The 20,064-nt window shown below is 34.4% G+C and overlaps 1 protein-coding gene across 1 annotated transcript in view; it reads left to right on the top strand.

The window, feature by feature from the left end:
- LOC144968856 (R3H domain-containing protein 4-like) overlaps positions 1–14,483 on the top strand; it is a 14,933-nt gene extending 450 nt beyond the window's left edge. Inside the window, exons 2-7 of the mRNA XM_078907616.1 lie at positions 4,316–4,506; positions 6,249–6,370; positions 7,829–8,003; positions 9,172–9,257; positions 11,328–11,469; positions 12,050–14,483. Coding sequence (XP_078763742.1) covers positions 4,316–4,506; positions 6,249–6,370; positions 7,829–8,003; positions 9,172–9,257; positions 11,328–11,469; positions 12,050–12,162 — 829 coding nt within the window. The 3' untranslated portion in view covers positions 12,163–14,483. The remainder of the gene's footprint in view (positions 1–4,315; positions 4,507–6,248; positions 6,371–7,828; positions 8,004–9,171; positions 9,258–11,327; positions 11,470–12,049) is intronic.
- The last annotated feature ends 5,581 nt before the right edge of the window (positions 14,484–20,064 follow it).

Consider the following 20,064-nt stretch of genomic DNA (forward strand, 5'->3'; position numbering starts at 1 on the left):
GCATTTCAATTTATTATATTGACCGAGCCGTTATCAAAGTGGCAATTCGGACTCGAGTCTGAATAGTCTCCCATGGTTATTCGGACACAAATTCCAATATGCATGCGCAAACATGGGGGGGGGGGGGTGGATTTTATCACACTGACTCAGCTTAAACGATTAGGCCTACCTGCCTACTAACAATGCAACACTATTACTAATTGCTATCTATCACATTATATCCACATGTATTTTTCTCCTTAATTTTATGTGGACATCGCGTTATGTTGTTAGAAAAGCTTTTCCTTTAGATTTAGATCGTAGAATCATAGTCACTATGACTTTTGTTCTCACTGGACTTCCAATTGATCTATGATTTTGTCTCGTCAAAGAAAGGGGGCTGAGACTGAGACTACTTTCGTTACTAGATATACCATTAATTTTATTTTCATTTGCATCAGTTTTATGTAATTATCAATAATTAGAGTATAAAAATAACAAAAGCAAACGAAAGCTTTACAGCCATGGAAGACTATTCAGACAGAGTTTGAATATGAACAATCTGTTGATTGCACACATGCATGCGCATTGGAATTTTAGTCCGAATAGCCACCAGAGACTATTGGCAGACACCTGTCTGGCTATAATCAAAAACCTGGACGTTTCGTTATTGCCAAACACATTGATCACGTTGGCAGAAGTAGTTTATAAAATGCCAAACTAAACATGAAAAATACCAAATAATCTGAAAAAATGCCATGGGTAATTTGTGTCCCAAATCAGTTAATATCAAGTGATATAGTCCACTCCGGATAATCGCAACTCGGTTAATTGCAACATTGCCAGAGAAACAGAATTAATTCTATTTAAAAGTCACTGATTAATTGCAACAAACTAAGGTTAATCGCAACAAATATTCGACCTCAAAAAGTGGAAAATTCAAGAATCAATCAAACAAAATCTCATGATTAAATTTCATAATGGATGACATATGACAGGTTGAAGAATCGAAAGTGGGCGGTGTTTAATTAGGGTGTCACCACTCTTTTAAAGACAAAGAGGGCGGGGCATTGCAATATGGATTTGTGCGACATCTGTGACCATAAGAAAGGAGACGAGGGGGATGGTCATAGTCCTGACAACAGGTAGACAGTGACAGTCTTAAGGAAAGACTGAGTGATATCCTTTATTTTGGGATTGACAATTGTGCATTGTCACCAATGGGTTTGGCGAGAGCTTACTGTCTTTGATTCTTACACATGTTGAGAACAAGAGTGAAAGTTTATCAAATCTGAATAAAATGTCGGGTTGCATCAACACAGCTTTTGCTTGTCAAAATCTATAGAGGGCTGCCATGTGGTTTTTCTTTCAATCAAATTGCTCAGTTTTCTTTCTTTATTTATTTTACAATAATATAGTTTGTTTTGTGTTTTTTAATTATTATATATTTTTTAAAAATTTATCACTTTCCTTTATATTTCAAATATAACTTTGAAACGCATCCTTCCGCTCTCGTTCTCCCACTTTCATTCTGTCTCTCTCTCTGTCTCTCTATTTAAAAAATTCTTTTTTGAAACTTCACTATCTTAACAGTGGAGGTAGGGGACCACTAATAATAACACTATTGCCGTCTAGTATTCTTCAAACACCCCCTCCTCCCCCCATCTCCCTACCTTATTTTTGAGATATATTTTAATATCATTACGTCATCTCATTGTCGCTCTCTCTCTCTCTCTCTCTCTCTCTCTCTCTCTCTCTCTCTCTCTCTCTCTCTCTCTCTCTCTCTCTCTCTCTCTCTCTCTCTCTTTTCCATTGCACATATACACACACACACATTTACAAATTTTCACCGATATTATTATGACAATCTAATATAAATATATATGTATTTTGTGTTTACTTGAAAAAGGCCAAAGGCCGAGACGTCTTTTGTTTTGTGTTGTTCATTCATGAGTCAGATTTACTCCCCTTATCTTTATCTTCTGTGTATATATAGTAACCTACTATCCATCGACTGATTTATTGTTGGTTAATTTTATGCTTTTGTTGATATTTTATTAACTTTACTTATTTCTATGTGCATTACGAAACTTTCCATATTCTAGAATGTGGATCAATATTTAAAAGAGCGGAGTTTCAAAAGTGAGTCTGTGTATCATCGTTCATCGTTATTGCCAGACAGATGTCTGCCAATAATCGTTTTTTATTTACTGCCAGACATTTCTGGCAATAATCACAGCTTTCACAAAACTAGATCAACTACATTATACCTGAATCCAAGTTGAAAATGACAATTAATTACAAAATTATTCAGTACATATATAAACTTTTAACTAGTCCCTGTGGATTGAAAGCTGAGTGGATTGGACCACTTACCAATTCAGTCCCTATTCTTTTACAGCGCACCCCATGTCCGCCAATTTTTTTTCAAATATTTTTTGTTCTGTTTATGAGCTACAGTATTTTAAGTAAAGGATTTTTTTCTACTCTGATTCTTTTTTTTTTTTTTCATTATTTATTTTCTTTTGTTTTGTTATTTTGGTTGGGGTTTTTTTTTTTTAATTATTATTATTTTTTTTATTCCTCTGATATTGATTCTGTTTCTGGGCGAGATATTAATTTATTTTTGGGGAGAAATGGGGGATTGTTAATGCCTTGATTATATAATTGTATTGTTTCTGAGCACGATTTAAAAACATTATTTATAAAAATGATTTAACAAGAAAGGATGACCAGAGGGACAGGAATTAATATCACCATTTGCAACATTTTATAGAAAGAAAATAAAAGAAAAAAAGGGGGGTGGGAAAATTAAACAACCTTTGCAACATTCTATTTAAAGGAAAATATTGATATTTTAATAACATTATCTCTTTTATTGTTTCTGTGTGAATTTTGAAATTTTTCATTTTCTCAAAAATGGGTGAATGTTTATAAAGAGAAAATTTCAAAAAGTTGTCTTTGTATAATCACAGGCTGTTATTCACAGACCTGTCTGACAGTCATTCAAATGGCTCAATTGCTAATTCATTATGAAAATTATTATTATTATGGTTGCAAATATTAAGTCATTTTATTATCCATCATTTCGACATTAGGGTTAGCAGACTCTGTAAGAAGCAAATAAAGGATTGTTTGTAATTGATATACTGAATTTTCCAATCATGGGATAGGTGCTATACTAGTATACTAGGGTGTAGTGTCATTTTCCGTTACATTAGTCACCCTTACGTTAAGGCTACAGTCAGGGGCGTGGCTATATTGGTTGATTTGGTGCCTGGCACCGCATCCATCTTTTAAAAATGAATTACAGCATTTAAAACAAATAAAACTGAGAAATGGTATATACCGCCTCTTATTTATTTGAGTAAGTCTTTTCTTTCAGTTTCCCCCCCCCCCCCTCCCCTTTCTTTTGTATTTACAAATATAGCATATTATAAGTCATTTTCTTCTGATTCTGGCACCACCCTATACTGCAAGCACGCAACGCCACTGGCTACAGTCGAGATTGAAATCATAATACCTTAAATTCTACCCCTAAAAACAGATTAAATTAAAAGTTTCATCTGCCTAATCCAAAAATGCATATCAAACGATTCAATTGCTGATGAATTGCAAAAATTATGGTGCCACATTTACTCTTTATAATTTCAATTTAGAATTTCTTTTTTTTCACTTTGTTTGAATGGATATCTGAATAAAATGTCAGATTTGTAAATAGTATTCTTTATTTTCGTATTTGAAAAAATAAAAAGGGTTGTTGGTCAAAATTGATCTGTATAGCCCATATTAATTTTTGACAAGGAGCACAGAATTACTGAAATATCTCAAAATTATTAAACTATTTTTTACAGATTGATATACGAGTAACTTACAATTACAATCCTTTTTCAAATCAAGAGTAATTCCAGGGCATAATGATGGTACCTATAATAATAGATCATTTGTCACTGAGAATTGTCATCTTGCAGCCCTGTTGCCAGTTTGATTTGTGAAAACCTGCAAACTTTATTACCGGACTGATTGTTGATGGCTAAAAAACATTCTTGTCGATCACAGTTAATTTCCACAATATCATGTTATAATAGTGGAGTGCCTGTTCGTAACAACCTGGTATTTCTTATCAAATATTGTGGGTTCTCCACTAGTTTTAAAATAATGCAATTTGGTGTGTAAAATTGATTAAGATATTTAAAGCATGATGTAATTTGATTGCTTGACATCATTTTGGAAAATATGAGATTGTCTGTAGAAATGTTGAAATTGTTTGGGGGTTTTTTTTTTCATCCTTGTCAGTTCTAATCTCCGAATCTCACTTTAAGATTAATATTTTCAGGAACAATGATAACCGAAATGCACCTCCGACAGATTCTGATGATTCCGATGCAGCCTCCCTTGATAATTACAATCAGCGTAGACCGCCTAGAATTCGTCGCACCAGGCATGTTATTTCCTTCTCTCAAGAGAATCTTGCCAATTCCTATGGACGTCAACTGGGAAGGAATAAGAGAAGGAGACTTGATAATAGTATGTGATGACATCCATCTGATTAAATCACTTTTACTTTTAGTCTATATTTTGATTTCAGGGTAGGTCAATTATCAGGAGGTATGTATTGATAAGGAGGTATTTATATTGTTCCCAACTGAAGCTCACCTCTACAGCTGTTTTGGAGAAAACAATATCTAATGACACAGACTAAATTAGAAACCTGTTTATAAAGGGGTATGAGTAAAAGCAGGACGATTTCAGGACATGACATTGATTGTAACATTTGATTTTATTTAACTTGTAACATTTAATTTTATAAAATCCTCATGTCAACTATGTTTTGTAAAGTGCCATTGAACACGTGAGGTGGAGATTGGCACTCTATAAATTTTATTGTTTATTAACTTATTTATTTAAAAAGTGAATTATTGTTGGAATGATTCCTATGGTTGAAACCAGTAAATGGAACTTGCCAAATGGAACGATTTTCTGTGATAGAATTTTTCAATGTAGTTTCTGTCAGTAATTAGAATTATTTTAGTTTCATCAAACTCTCCCTCTCACCTTTTTTTTTAAATCTTGAAAAACCCTAAACAAAGTGTTGGGTTTTTTTTGTCAAAGCAATGTTTGTATGTTTACAATCAACCGTACTATTGAGTTCCCCTACAATAAATTCCCTTTTATTTTATTTTATTGACTACCAATTGAGCTTTCATGGAAAGCAACAATTGGTCAATAAGAATAGGTGCATAGGTTGTGATACAAATTGGTGCTTGCATTGGACGACTATGACACATTGAATAAAATTGTGTATTTTGTTGTAAACTGTGGTAGAGCAACTTTCTTTGATTTATAGTGGCTTTTTAAGGGGTGTGAGTGTAAATGTGTGATTATTAGATGGTCACTCCACATATTCTCTTTACATCTGTTATAATGGATTACATGCCTCTTGTGTTGAATATTATAAAAAACGTAAGGCAAAGTTTTAGATGAGCAACAGAAGTTCAGTATCACTTTTGTTACATTTACTATAGTACTACAAGATTGTTCCTATTCTGAAGGCCATCCGAAGGAAATGGTCAATTTAAACAATATTTGTGTAATGAAGCTGTTCTAATTATGCAGCAAGATTGCCAATTTCCATATAGTTACAGAATTAAGTTTATTATAAACCCTCATATTTTCCAATTGCCTGCTAAACTAAAAAAGTAAGTACATAATGTCTTTTTAGTGGAGTTTATCACTCATTATTAAGGGGTCGGTCGATGGATTCAGTAAATTGAGTTAGCAACCCTGAAGCACCTTTTATTAATACAAGATATGCTCAGACAACTATCTGTCGATAGCACAATAATCGACGAATGATGAATACCCTGACGCACATTCTGACTTTACATTGCATTCCGTTTGTATGGATTTTTGTTTTGTTAACATCAAATATTGGAATGCACCATGTGCTTATTTGTGTTATCAAAAGTTCTGTCGCAGAAAATATTCTAAAATCCTAAATATTATTTTTACAGTATCTATTTCTATATCTATTTCAAAACTTAATATTATTATTCCTGCAAAATACTCATATTTTAGGGTCTTCAGGTCATAATTATACTTTTTGCGAAAGGCCCCATGTCATTTTATTATTATTATTATTATTATTATTATTATTATTATTATTATTATTATTATTATTATTATTATTATTATTATTATTATTATTATTATTATTATTATTATTATTACCTTGACCTAAAGTCATCTCTGATATTGTCCATCCCCAGTGAAATTCCTTATGAACCTGTACGAAAAAGACACTGAGACAGGAGAGGCTTACGCCGATTCATTCCTGGAGCCAACCACCACTTTGTTTGGGAAACTCCTCAATGATCCAGATCAAATGCAGGTCAGTGGGGAGAGTTTCCTTTTTTTGACCTTTTTTCTCTCTAAGTTTTGTTTGTTTTCAAAATTTGAAATTCATTCTTAACCTAATTATAAGTGTACCGATCAGCTCAATTAGTAGAGCATATATCACTTAAGAAAAGGGACTGTTTTTTATTCAAAGTTGAGTTTGGTTTTCTTCTGACATCTGAGTTCATGTAACAGTCATTAAGTAAATGAGTCTTATGCAGCTATGCGGTCTAATGGTATGACACTCGCCTTTGAATTAGAATGTCCTGGGTTTGATGCTGCTGTGAGCTGTGAAAAGGTGAGTCCTTAGAAAAAGCTCTTTACTCAGTTCTCTCACCGTGCTCAGGTGTAAAATGAGTACCTGACTGTTAAAAGCTTTGTCTCTGTAGGAAAAATTGTACTACCGCATAGTAGGTGCCATGTCTTGGCCTACATGTTGTTACTGCTTGCGAGGCACCCCTTGTAAAGCGCTTTGAGCATGTTTAGTGAATATTGCACTATATAATTTATATAGTATTTTAATGTTATAAAAGCTCAAGTTTTGTGACCTATGTCAATTTAGTAATTATTGTGGATTCTTGATATAGTTATTGCCTCTGGCCATTTGACACGAGTATTTATCATCAACATATAGATTGTACACTGGTAACACAAATGTACACTGGGTGGGGATCCTACCTCCCATAGTGGGCAGGGAGGTACGTGCTGTGTCTTCTATCCCCCCATACCCATTTTCCAATTGTCATTGTCTTGGAATGAGATTACTTAGTCTTGTTTTGATCCTTGCCGGAGTTTCTTCGCTGGGAGGGAAACAGTCGAATGTATAGTTATAGTTTTGGGAGATGATATTTTTTTCCTTGTAAATCATCTCTCTGTTATGCATTGTATTATGTTTAGTTTACATATTATATTATATGATTGGTAAACATTTGAGTGTATTCCTCTTAGTTGGGACCTGTGCTTGTGTCTGGATGAGACTTTTAGGTGATCTCAAACTAAGTACTTTGACGGTGTGCTCTTGGAATCTACATCTGTTCCCTATTTGAACCAGTTCCCCTTTGTCTTACCTTTTCTTTTGTGCTTTAATTGTAATTCTAGAACTTTTTACTATCCCATTTTCTTCCTTTTTACTGGCGCTGATATGACCTTAATGTGTTGCAAGCACCGTAAAACCCTTAAAAGCAAAACAAAACAAATGTACAGCTTATTTCCCAACTCCCGTGTTATATTCTTTGGGTCCCAATATTGCAAATGCATGTTGCAAGTCTTGTTTTTCTACATTTTTACATGCGGAAAAAGAATTGCTCAGATTTAGTCATGATTTTAAATATTTTGTGATACTCCAATATTTGATCAAAAGGTGGCTACCAAGTATTTCACATTATAGAATCTGTTTCAGACAATAATGTAGGACTATAGTTTCACCAAAGCCTCTTTTATTTTCTATTTGCAGATCTGGAACAACTTTGTGGAGAGTTCTGAGGAGGAACAGTACAGAATCCTCAACTACCGTGGGCTCCATAACATCAAGGAAGAGAAGGAGGAGGAGGAGGAATGTGAGGACATGTGTGTGGAGCAGCAACCTTCATCGGAGGAGAGCTGGGTCATGATTCTAGACAAAAGAAGTAGTAAGTTGCAATCATGATCTACTGTCAAAATTCTGCTGTAAACCGACAAGATAAAGTTTGCTTAGTTTGGTCTGAATACTTGTACTTTAAATATTGATCAAATTAGATGATCTCAACTTAGTCTCAAACCTGAGATTTCGCTTTTACTTTTTGACATGTTTGGGTCATTATTACCGTAATATATTTCAGACCAAGATGAAAAAATAGTATTATTTTTCTGATTTGGGTTCCTGACCTCCCATAGTGGACAGGGAGGCACTTACTGTGTCTTCTATCCCCTTGTATTTGTTTTCAAACATGCTTTCTGTCTTTGTCTGGGAATGAGATTACTGGTTTTGTCCTAGCCCTGGCTGAGAAAGAAACAATCAAATGTATAGTTAGAGTTTTGGGAGATGATATTTTTTGTATTGTAAACAATCTCTCTGTTATGCACTATATTTGTTTTACATATATATATTATGATTTGTAATCATTTGAGTTTGTTCCTCTTAGTGGGGACATGTGCTTATGTCAGGAGGAGACATTTAGGTGAGTTAAGTACACTGATGGTGGTATGCAATTGGAATCTACAGCTGTTCTATATTTGAACCAATTCCTCTTTGTCTTACTTTTTCTTGGGTGCTTTAATTGCAATTATAGAACTTTTTACTGTCCCATTTTCTTCCTCTTTACTGGTGCTGATATGTTCTAAATGTGCTGCAAGCACCACAATTGTCGGATTTCCAACAGTACAATTTTGCTCGATAAATTCTGTTAAGTGTTGATATTTTTTTTGTTAATCAAATATAAATATAAAATTCGTAACGTCAAAAGACAAAACCAACAACGGAGAAAATAAAAGATTTTTTTTTCGTGCCTAGAAAAATCAGTTTTTAATCCGTTTCGAGTGCCGACTTTAAAAAATAAAAAGGATACATTTTCTTTGTCCCATCAAAGACAAAACAAACTAGTCTAGTTTGCTAGGTATGTTACCATTCCATCTTGTCATTTATCACCACCTGCACAATCAGGCTTAATTTAAGAGAATACAGGTGTTGATGCCCATTCCATTCAATGTCCATAGTAGAAATTCTAATAAATAAAAGGGAAACAAATCCCAACATTAATGATACTAAGAATAGCATGCAACTAACTAAGGCTGTTATTTGAACGTCTCTGTCTTTCTCAGCTCACCCTGCATACAGCCCTAAAGAATGCTACAGTCGTGTTGACAAGGGACTCAGAACTTTACTCAAGAGAAGACAGCTGCCCATGGTATGTTAGGATTAGCATTCAAGCTTAAGGCGTCCACAAAAGCTCGGTGATGTGATTTGCCCTGCCTATGTGGACCTTCTTGCTATCAATATTCTCTCTGTTCTTCTGAGCCTTTTAGAGCTTTGTTCACTGGTCTGTGGGGAATGTGATTTTGTTATGGAAAGATGAAAATGAAATACTTCAATAATTAAATTGAGGGAATGATCCACTTTATTGATTTGTGAAAACTTCGTTATAAAACACCTGCATCTGAATGGAGGTAACAAAATAATAAAATAAACTTTCTCATAGTGAAAATAGTTGTTCCTTGTCTATAGTCCCAAAGTCGTACTCAATAAGAGATTGCCCTGTTCAAAGATTCCGTTGAATCTCACTTCGACTGTACTAGTTTCGTTCAATCACTCAACAAAGGGTTTTTTTTCGTTTAACACAAAAAAATGTAAATAAGTAAATAAATATCTTGTCTGAAAACGCAGAATGTGCCAATATATTGTAATATATTCCATGATGCCTTTGAACAAGTGTACATTGATAACAATTCACAATCATTGGAGAATTGGATCTGGATATTGTCAAAAATTAATAAAACTGTAAAGGAGCTTTTAAGCTCAATCAAATGGATATAATAAATAAGTTTGCAATTCCGTACAGTTGAATTTTTCCCAGATAGTATAACACAAATGGAAATGTCTTTGTCATTAATAGTAGAGACAATGCAAAATGGATGGCAACTACTCATACTTTCAGATGATAAATTTGAAGGGGAACAAGATAGATTTGAAGGGGAACAAGATAGTTTCAAAGGGGAACAAGATAGATTCAAAGGGGAACAAGATAGATTCAAAGGGGAACAAGATAGATTCAAAGGGGAACAACAACAATAATAACAAGAATGAAAAGAAGTTCTGTAATGTAGCGATTGAAGGACCCTAGCAAGTGTAATTACAAAGGGCAATGATCTTTCATCAAATCATCTGAGCTTTATATAGCGCAATATCCACTAAATGTGCTCAAAGCGCTTTACAAGGGTCCCTGGTCAACAGCAACATTTAACAAGTAAGACAGGACATGACGCCTGTTAGGCGATATTACAATTTTTCAGACAAAGACAACGCTGTTGTCAGGTACTCATTTTACACCTGAGTACGGTGAGAGAAAGTGAGTAAAGAGCCTTTTCCAAGGACTCAACTTCCGATCCGAAAGCGAGTGTCATACCACAAGACCACATAGCCGCACAATCATCATTTTGAATCATTTTCAACAAGACCAAATTTCTGGTTAATCCTATAGTTTTCGGTTGTTCCTGCAAGATTTGGAATAATTGATTTATCGTGAACATTTTATAATATCAAGAATTGCAAGCTAGATGTCTCTTTAGAGGTTAAAAGTATTCCTTTCTGTCTGCTCACCTTTTCTAGGTGCGCTGGAAGTGTTGATAAACTCTAATTTAACGATTGCTCATTTTTATTTTCATTAATACTGGTTTTAATTAAATTTTAAAAAATGATTGGCCCATGATAACCCTCATACAGATGGACATGACCCCAAATTATCTCTATCATCGTGTATAATGAATATGTGAATGAGTGTGTGTGTGTGTGTGTGTGTGTCGTGAAATTCATAAATATGAACTGCAGTCTGGATCCTCTATTTAAGGGGCTACTACAACGACCACGAAGAAGAAGAAGACACTTAATTCAACTCCTTCCTTCCTGTTCATTTATGGAAATGAAACGAAGCAAGTTGCAAAATACGATATACCAAACTTTTGGAAGCATGGAGAAAAACAAATCGATCGCTGCATGTGAGATGCAATTTGTAATTTGTCTTTTCACAAATTTCGAACATCTGATTGTAAACCTACAATATTGTCTAACCAGCAATTAGGATGTCTCAGGTTCAGTCTTTAGTGCATGAAGGCTGATTCTTTTGGAATTACCTTTTTTCTTGAGCTTTTAATCTGCTTTGTATGGCAAACAAAAGCATCAGAGGAAAATGCATAAAAATTCATGTTTATTGCTATAATGTGATGTATCGATGATTAACTCTTATTTCCTGTCTTATCCTCAGGGCATGCTGTGTAATCTTGAGCGTGAGGTGGTCACCTTTTTCACTGAGTGGCCCAATTCAGTGTACATCTGTGATATTGGCAATCGGTTTGAACGCATGTTGCTGCATGGATTATGTCAGTACCTCAAATTGTCTTCAAAAAGTGAGTGACCGCCATCATTATTTGATAATAGCTAATATCCATGATGATATTAATAGTAATAGTAGTTATACACATAGGGAGCTAAGGTCATGCGACCTTAAAGCAAAGAATGCTTCAATTATATTTTACAGAGCATGGAAAAAGTCAATCAAGTTTTGAAATAGTTACTGGTACCTCAAAACAAACGTGTTTGTATGAATGAATGTTTCACATTGCTGAAATGGCAAGAGAGATTTATAATATTTTCATCATTGACAACTGCTTTTGAAGCAAAAGACAGAAAAGGTATGTTCCTAATTTTGTTTACACAAATTAAGAATACTTACCAGAAAACAAATGAACTTTCCACCTGGATTATGTTATGTTTCCAACCAATAATTGTGTATCAATCTATGTTTCTTCTTATCTCTTGTTGCTTACACTTCAGGAACTGAAAGATAAGTTAAATTGTTTTTGATTTGATTCAGCTTTAGAGCGGAACTGAGCTTTCCATGATTATGATCCCTATGGATCAGATAGCAAAATAAAAACTCACCTCACAACATTTTTGTATCATTTAATTTATTTTTCTCCCATGCAGGCTTTAATGCGGATGGCAGACGTAAAACTCAAATAGAAAACAAGATGGAAGATTTCCGACCTCCCTCTCAACTGCTGACTGAATACCTTCAACAAAACCAGGGATCTTTATAGCCCAGACTTTCTCTCCACATTCTTGCTTAAGCATGATATTTTAAAAACTCAAATTCCAATATTATATGTAATTAGTAAAGTCTTATTGTTGTCACTCTATCTCTCCAAAATCATTTGTTGTGACCCATGTTATATTATGTCGGGATGAACTAAATGAAGAGAGTTGAGATTTATTCCTACGTCAAAATGATCCAGAGGACAAAATTTAGCTATTAAGAAGAAACTACGTTACCTCTCTTCACTGAAGACCCAAATTTGACTTCAATTGATAATTTAAGACTTTTCATCTCAATTTTCAGCATCATTGTTTACCCCAACATAATACTGTATGGAGACAGTATGTCACAGTTAATCTTACATATCTCAATTACAAAATTATTTTATTTGACAGGCACAAGTATGACATGATTTCAATGCCAGATGACCTTTAAACGTGTTGTTATAACCCTCTCACAAGCTTGAATGCATATTATATTCAATACGTCTATGCAGTTTCCTAAACTTTGCTCAAATTTTTTTAAGATGGGCATTAATTACTTTGTTATAAAATAGTCTCTGATGACTTACTTTTTTCTTGGGCATTTGTAAGCGGAGATAAAACCTAGATCTGTTGTTTTCTAGCTACGCTGTTATTTCTTTTATGTCTGGCATTTGATATGGTGAGCACCGTTTTGGTACTTACTTATCCGAACCAGCGACCACCTGAGCTCTAGCCCTTCGGTCTTGTGCCATGACGTAGAAGTTAGATGTCTTTTGTAGTTGTTCCAGGTGACTATAAAGTGTGTTACTGATGCTTGGATTTAGTGGGAGGAATGTGCATCTCAGGTCTTCAAGAGGTTGACATTCAAGCAAGTGGTGTGTTACTGTTTCATTGGGGTGTTGACATAGGGGGCAGGAAGGGGATGTGTCTTTATAATTTTGCTTAAATGGTTGTTGAGCGGTATGTGTTGTGTTCTTAGTTGAAAGATGATGCTTTGCTGGTGTCTTCTGAGCTTATTTAGGCAATCAGTCTTTACAGGAGTGGTCATATGGGAAAACATACATCTACCCGTGGTGCTCATTGCCCAACTGTTCATCCATTCTTCTCTCTTATTTGTTTTGATTATTTGTTTCGCTGTGTCTAAGGAATCTGGAATTGATGGTTGTAAAAGTGTTGATCCGATCCGTTTTGGTACCAATCCATATAAATGAATTTTACATTGGGGGTGCTTTCTTTTGTTTTGTTTTTTTTTAATCTATTTTTCAATCATAAAGTAGGTTTCAAAAAGAAAAAAGAAAAGAAAACTTTCCTCAAGTTGTTTATGGTGTAAAAGGAGTGTTCTACCACTGCACCACTTTCATCAACAAATGGAAGATAGATGGTCTAAAGATGATTCTACATGGATACTTTTAAGTCGAAAGAAAATTTGTTGCATAGAATCAAAGTAAGAAATGTTATTACATTAGAAATGAAAACATTTACATTTTGAAGCCATCTCAATGTCCTGTATTGCAGGTATTCCAGTGCATCGCTTTTCTGAAATCTTATGATGGCTTGAAATAACGAGAGTCATTCCGCTGCCCTCCGGCATCTAACGTGTTAGACTTAAATCAAACGTATCTAAGCGTTACTGAGTGTCATAGGATAAGTTGGCCTGGGAGCCTGGCTTTTTTTTTTTTCTTTTTTTATTTGTTCTCTGATTTTAAAACATATGTGCAATGGTGCCAGTATTCTGGAGTTGTTAAGTTATGGAAGCTTTTTTTAAACCGTTCATTGTACTCATGGAAACAAATGTGATATCTATTAAGGGCATAGAGTCAGACAATCATTTCTTTAATATATTATTTCATAATTTTATCATATTATCATGATGAACTCTCCTACAAATCCTATTGTATGTCGTAAGAAAGGGTTAATGTTTTTTTATTTCAAGATACCGTTAGGATTTGTCATATTTAAGTTGCTAGAATATAGCATGTGTGGTAAGATTTACATTTTAATGTAATATTTTACTGTCTACTATCTCTTTTGTGTATTTTGTTTACTGGCAGTTGATTTTATCTTTTTTTCTCAATATCCATGGGTTCGTTTTAAATGTCTCACTTGTTCTGCCTGACTGGTGTGCCGCATGGTACAAATCTATTTTTGAAGCAATCCCTATCTGACATCTGGTTGAGATAGTTGAGGGTCTTGAGTGAGATGCAACAGTAGGATACATCATACTAACGAAAGAGTGAAAATGGAGAGGCTTCGTATGGGAACAAAACAGACAATTGACGTTTCGGGTACAAACCCTTCGTCAGCACAACAATACACAAATTAACATGGAAAACAAATAAAATATAATGCAAAAAATCATGTGTCGTCTGTACTCAATGGTGGTTGGAGTATGAATGAAATGTTAGTGTGGCCACGCTAACATTTCATTCATACTCCAACCACCATTGGTTACAGTTTACAGCATAGACAAATATACGCAAACTGACATGTTTCGTGTAACCTACCTAAAAAGGCATTTTGATTGATTTATTTATTAAATGGTGCTCTATTAATATGTTCACTTAAACATCAGAAAGACTAATAAGCAGAATGTTTGACTTAACATATCAAGAACAAAATAAACGTGAAACTGAATATCAGACGAGGAGGTAGAAGTAATAGATGATTTCCAAGTACCTTGGAGTGTAAAGTTACAACTCTCTCACTTTCAAGAAACATAGATTTTGTTAACTAAAAAGTGTAGCAGAGATTGCATCTCTTGAGGAAACTTAGATCTTTTGAAATTAGTGAAATCATAATGTATAACTCGCTTATAAGAAGTGTAATTTCCTTTGGTATTACAAAGTGGTATGGTAACTGTGGTGTGAAAGAGAAGAATAAAATCCAACAAATAATAAATACTGCTGGAAAAATTGGTGGTTGTAATTTTTTTTTAAAAGCATCTGAATGTACTCCATCAGAAAAGTATTCTCAGAATAGCAAATTCTATACTTACCCAACAATCCCACCCCCCACATCATTTCTGTCCGCGTGTGTGTGTGTGGTTTCGCACTGTCTAGAGATGACAACAATGTCGTTGTCAGACAGATGACGCTAGAATTTCTATCTAATTTTTGTCAAACTTTGTAAGGGAAGCAAGGGTGTCGATCTTATTTCTCAGCGAACGTACGTTGGAAAGAATGATGGATGGTAGTGGTGGGCAATGTCCACGCCTTTTAAATCGTCGTCTTATACCTCCTCGCTTTCCTCGTTTCCTTCCTTCTCTTTTAATAGATTTAATAATATCAGGGTAGGCTGATTTCATTGTTGATGCTAAATTCAATGAGACGATCTCGAGAGTAAACATACCTTTCACCATATTGAATTCATTCTGTGACGCTTTATTGTGGACAAAAAGCCAATTTGAAACATACTAATAAACACATGCAGGACATTAAGGCTTGTTTTTTGTTTTTATTTATGTATAAATTACAAGAAATATCCTCTTTTTCATCATCTGATAATGAATGTCATATTTTCAAGTAATGTATGAAATAGTTTCAAGAGACAGCTGTGTTAATAAAGGTGGGGAACACTGCCAAAACTCGTGGTGAGAGTCTCAAATAGCTGTTGAAGGAGGGGGGAACATTAGTCCTCCATTGGTCAGAGATTCATCACCTTCTATCTCTTCTAACCCCTTTTATCATTTGTCATTTCCATGAGGCTTTGTGTTCTTGTTCTGGAATGAGACCAAATGGTTTCACCCTGGCCCGTCCGCAGTCTTGAAATTGTGAGGGGAACAGTCAAATAGATTTTATTTTTATTTTTTTTAAAGAGAGAGATCTTGCTTTTCTTTGTAATCCATCTCTCAGTTATATAGATATTGTCACTGTTAGAATCTTCACTATGTTTCTTGTGTAACCAATTGAGTGTGTCTACACGTATTTGGCAGACTGGGTGGGGATCCTGACCTCCCATAGTTGGCAGGGAGGTACATACTGTGTCTTCTATCCCCTTATATCTGTTTTCCAACATGCTTTCTGTCTTTGTCTCGGAATGAGATTACTTGGTTTTGTCCTGGCACTGGCCGGATCCTAGCTGGGAGGGAAACAGTCAAATGCATAGTTATTGTTTTGGGAGATGATATTTCTTTCCTTGTAAATCATCTCTCTGTTATGTATTATTATATTTATTTTGAATTTATAATGTAAGCATTTGAGTGTATTTCTCTTTGTTGGATTTTGTGCTTGTGTCCGGATGAGACTTGTAGGTGGTCTCAAACTAAGTACTTTGATAGTGTGCTCTTGGAATCTACGTCTGTTCCCTATTTGAACCAATTCCCCTTTGTCTCACCTTTTCTTTTGTGCTTTAATTGTAATTCTCTTCTTTTTTAATGGCACTGATATGACCTTAATGTGTTGCAAGCACCGTAAAACCCTTAAAAACAAACAAACAATCTTCACTATATTTTTTGTGTAACCAATTGAGTGTATCTAGGCCTACACGTATTGGGCAGAGATCTTGTGGTTGTGTTCGATTCTAGGTGATTCCAGACCAGATAAGGATAAATTTATTGCACTGAGATCTACTTCTGATCTTTGTGGAATTTGTTCCCCTTTGTCAATCTTTTTTTTTTCTCTAAGAACTTGATTTTCTATTTAAATCTGTTGGGCATTCTATCATCATCTTTTTTTACTGGCGCTGAAATGGCCGAATTGTGGCACAAGTGCCATAAAATCACTAAGGGCGAATTTTACTTGTGGAAAATAATTATTTTTCTTAGGCCAGCACAAGGTATTTTAATTCAACCCTATGAATAGTATGCATATATGCTGGCAACTGTTCAGACTTTTGCTTTTATATTTATTGTTACACCTTTTTTTTTTTACATGCTTTTGATCTGGAACTTGATGTTATGGCATTAGTGATTTGTTAGCGGAGTCCAAGTTGGATCTGGTGGACGCCGCTGTCACACAAAAACATATGTAAAACTAAGATAAAAGATCACACAAATGTTTAGCCTACTTATTTGAAGCACCGGCACCTCAACCTGTCTTCTTTCTTCTTATCTCTCATAATTCTATTGTTATACGCTGGGTATTTTATTTAGCAATATTTTGTTGCTGCTGCTACTTACACTGTTGTTTTATGTATTCATTTTTTTAAAAAATATAATAATAATAATAATAATGATGATGATGATGATGATAATAATAATAATAGTCATAATAATAATAATAATAATTTTTTACTATAACAGATTCTTTCCCCGAAATGTGACTCATTTCCGATAGCTAAAATCGTCTGCAAGATTTATAATAATAAATGTATAAGCGCTTAAATAAGTTTATCTCGTCAAAATACGATACAAAATAATAATATTATTATTGTTTATTATTATTATTATTATTATTATTATTATTATTATTATTATTATTATTATTATTATTATTATTATTATTATTATTATTATTATTATTATTATTATTATTATTATCATTTTTATTATTATTATTATTATTATTATTTTCATCATCATCATTTTTACCGTTATAAATATTATTTGTGTTGTATTATGTTTTTAAATATGCAAAAGATGTCAGCGTACCCGTAAGGAAAGAGAACAAATGCTACACTTTGACTTTGATGTGATGTTCTTGTTTTATGGTTTGCCCGATCAGGCTGGTCTCATTTGAATTGCTATGTAAGTTATAATAAATAACTCATTATAGTCATAAACGCAATTTGTGTTGTGTAAGTTGTTTTATAAACTTTGGACAATTGAGTGTTACTAGTAGGGTTTTTCCCAGTGTAGGGTCTTTTGACTTCTCATGGTGTCTTCTATCCCCTTATACACTATTTCCCTTTTCTGCGTTACTTTCTGCATTTGTCTTGTTTATATTGGGATAAGTTGCATTATTTTGTCCTGGTCCTATTTTATGGAGTCCTTGGCTGAGAGGAAAACAGTCAAATGTTATCTTTGGGAGATGATATTTTTTTCATCGTAAATCATTGTTACATTTTTGTTTTGAATAAAATAATTTGAAAATATTTGAGTGTATTCCTCTTAGTCTTAGTGGGATCCTGTGCTTGTGTCTGGATAAGACTTTTGGATGGTCCTTATAATCTTCTTCTGTTCCCTATTTGACCCAGTCCCCTTTCTCTTACTTTATCTCGCATGTTCTTTAAAAAAAAGAATAATTCTGGAACTTTTGGACTATCCCTTTTACTGTTACTGAAATGACTTAAATGTGTCGCAAGAGAAGTAAAACCCTTGAAAACAAACACAAACTGTTTTGCTTTGATGTTATGGCTGTCATTTCTATATCTCCTGTGCTGACTGACAAGTTTCCCAAGCGCTGTTAACTCCCTCAATCCTAGAGATTTTTGCTATTTATCAAAATTGGAAAAAATGTATCAAAATGAGCATGTGCATAGATCGTTTTATCCAACTACCATAAACATGTAAAAATGAAAAACATTAGCTTTGATACTACGCCTATAATTTGTCCCAGAAAAATGTAATTAATGGGCATGGGGTATAAGTAACCCGGGTAAACAACAAATATATTCGGTGTTAGGGTTGAGTGGGTTAAACTCAGGCCACAGGCAGTAAGAATTAGGGGACCCGATATATTATATCAATAGGTAGACTACGGCCTTCACAGGCTCACGCGTGTGCTTAGGCATTCCTGAGAATGGTTTGATGTGCTCTTAAATTTGTTTCCTAGCCTTCGTGTCCACATAATCATTTATCATTTGGAGAAAAAAAATAGTTGGGGTTCCTGACCTCCCATAGTGGGCAGGGAGGCACATACTGTGTCTTCTATCCCCTTATATCTGTTTTCCAACATGCTTTCTGTCTTTGTTTTGGAATGAGATTACTTGGTTTTGTCCTGGCCCTGGCGGAGTCCTAGCTGGGAGGGAAACAGTCAAATGCATAGTTATTGTTTTGGGAGATGATATTTTTTCCCTTGTAAATCATCTCTCTGTTATGTATTATTATATTTGATATTTTGAATGTATAGTGTAAGTATTTGAGTGTATTCCTCTTTGCTGGATTTTGTGCTTGTGTTCGGATGAGACTTATAGGTGATCTCAAACTAAGTACATTGGTGGTATGCTCTTGGAATCTACATCTGATCCCTATTTGTTCTCAGTTCCCCTTTGTCTTACTTTTTCTAGGATGCTGTAATTGTAATTCTAGAACTTTTTACTATCCCATTTTCTTCCTTTTTACTGGCGCTGATTTAACCTAAATGTGTTGCAAGCGCCGTAAAACCCTTAAAAACAAACATGAACATGTCAAATTGAGAAATTAGGGAGCAAGCACTGGCCAAGAGAACCGATTGGGGGGGGGGGGGGGGGGGGACGGGGGAGGGGGGGAGAGAGAGAGAATTGAGAAGGAATAAAGCAAAATGGGATTTCCATCCTGGGGGGGAAGTCTATTCTGCTGCAGCCGACAGGACATCCTGAAGAAGGTAATATTATTATTATTATTATTATTATTATTATTATTATTATTATTATTATTATTATTATGTTCACAGCCTTGATCTCCAATAGGAGAGATGAGAAGAAGTAAAGTTTAATGACTTAACTTCGCGCCACCAGCAACGGGATTCGAACATTCAGTAGAGGGCATTACACAATATCATAAAGTTGCACAGCGGGTGGTTGGATGGGAGCATCACCCTTGAATCATATACTTATGATGTTCGCATGGGTGTACGATCCGATAGTGATGTCGTTTCTTCTTCTCTTTACTAGCCTATCCTGCTTCTTTGGTTTGTCATTGTATTTTTGACAGGGGATATTTTTTTTCTGTAAATCTTCTGCCTGTTTGTTCTTGGTTATTTATAATTTAGCTTATGATATCTTTAGGTTATGATTTCGATTTACATTTGTACTATTTTTGTTAGATTGCTTGTTTTTTTGTTTCA

Source organism: Berghia stephanieae, chromosome 1 (assembly GCF_034508935.2).
Source record: "Berghia stephanieae isolate SIO BIC M18660-M18661 chromosome 1, UCSD_Bste_1.3, whole genome shotgun sequence".
Taxonomy (NCBI): Eukaryota; Metazoa; Mollusca; class Gastropoda; order Nudibranchia; family Aeolidiidae; genus Berghia; species Berghia stephanieae.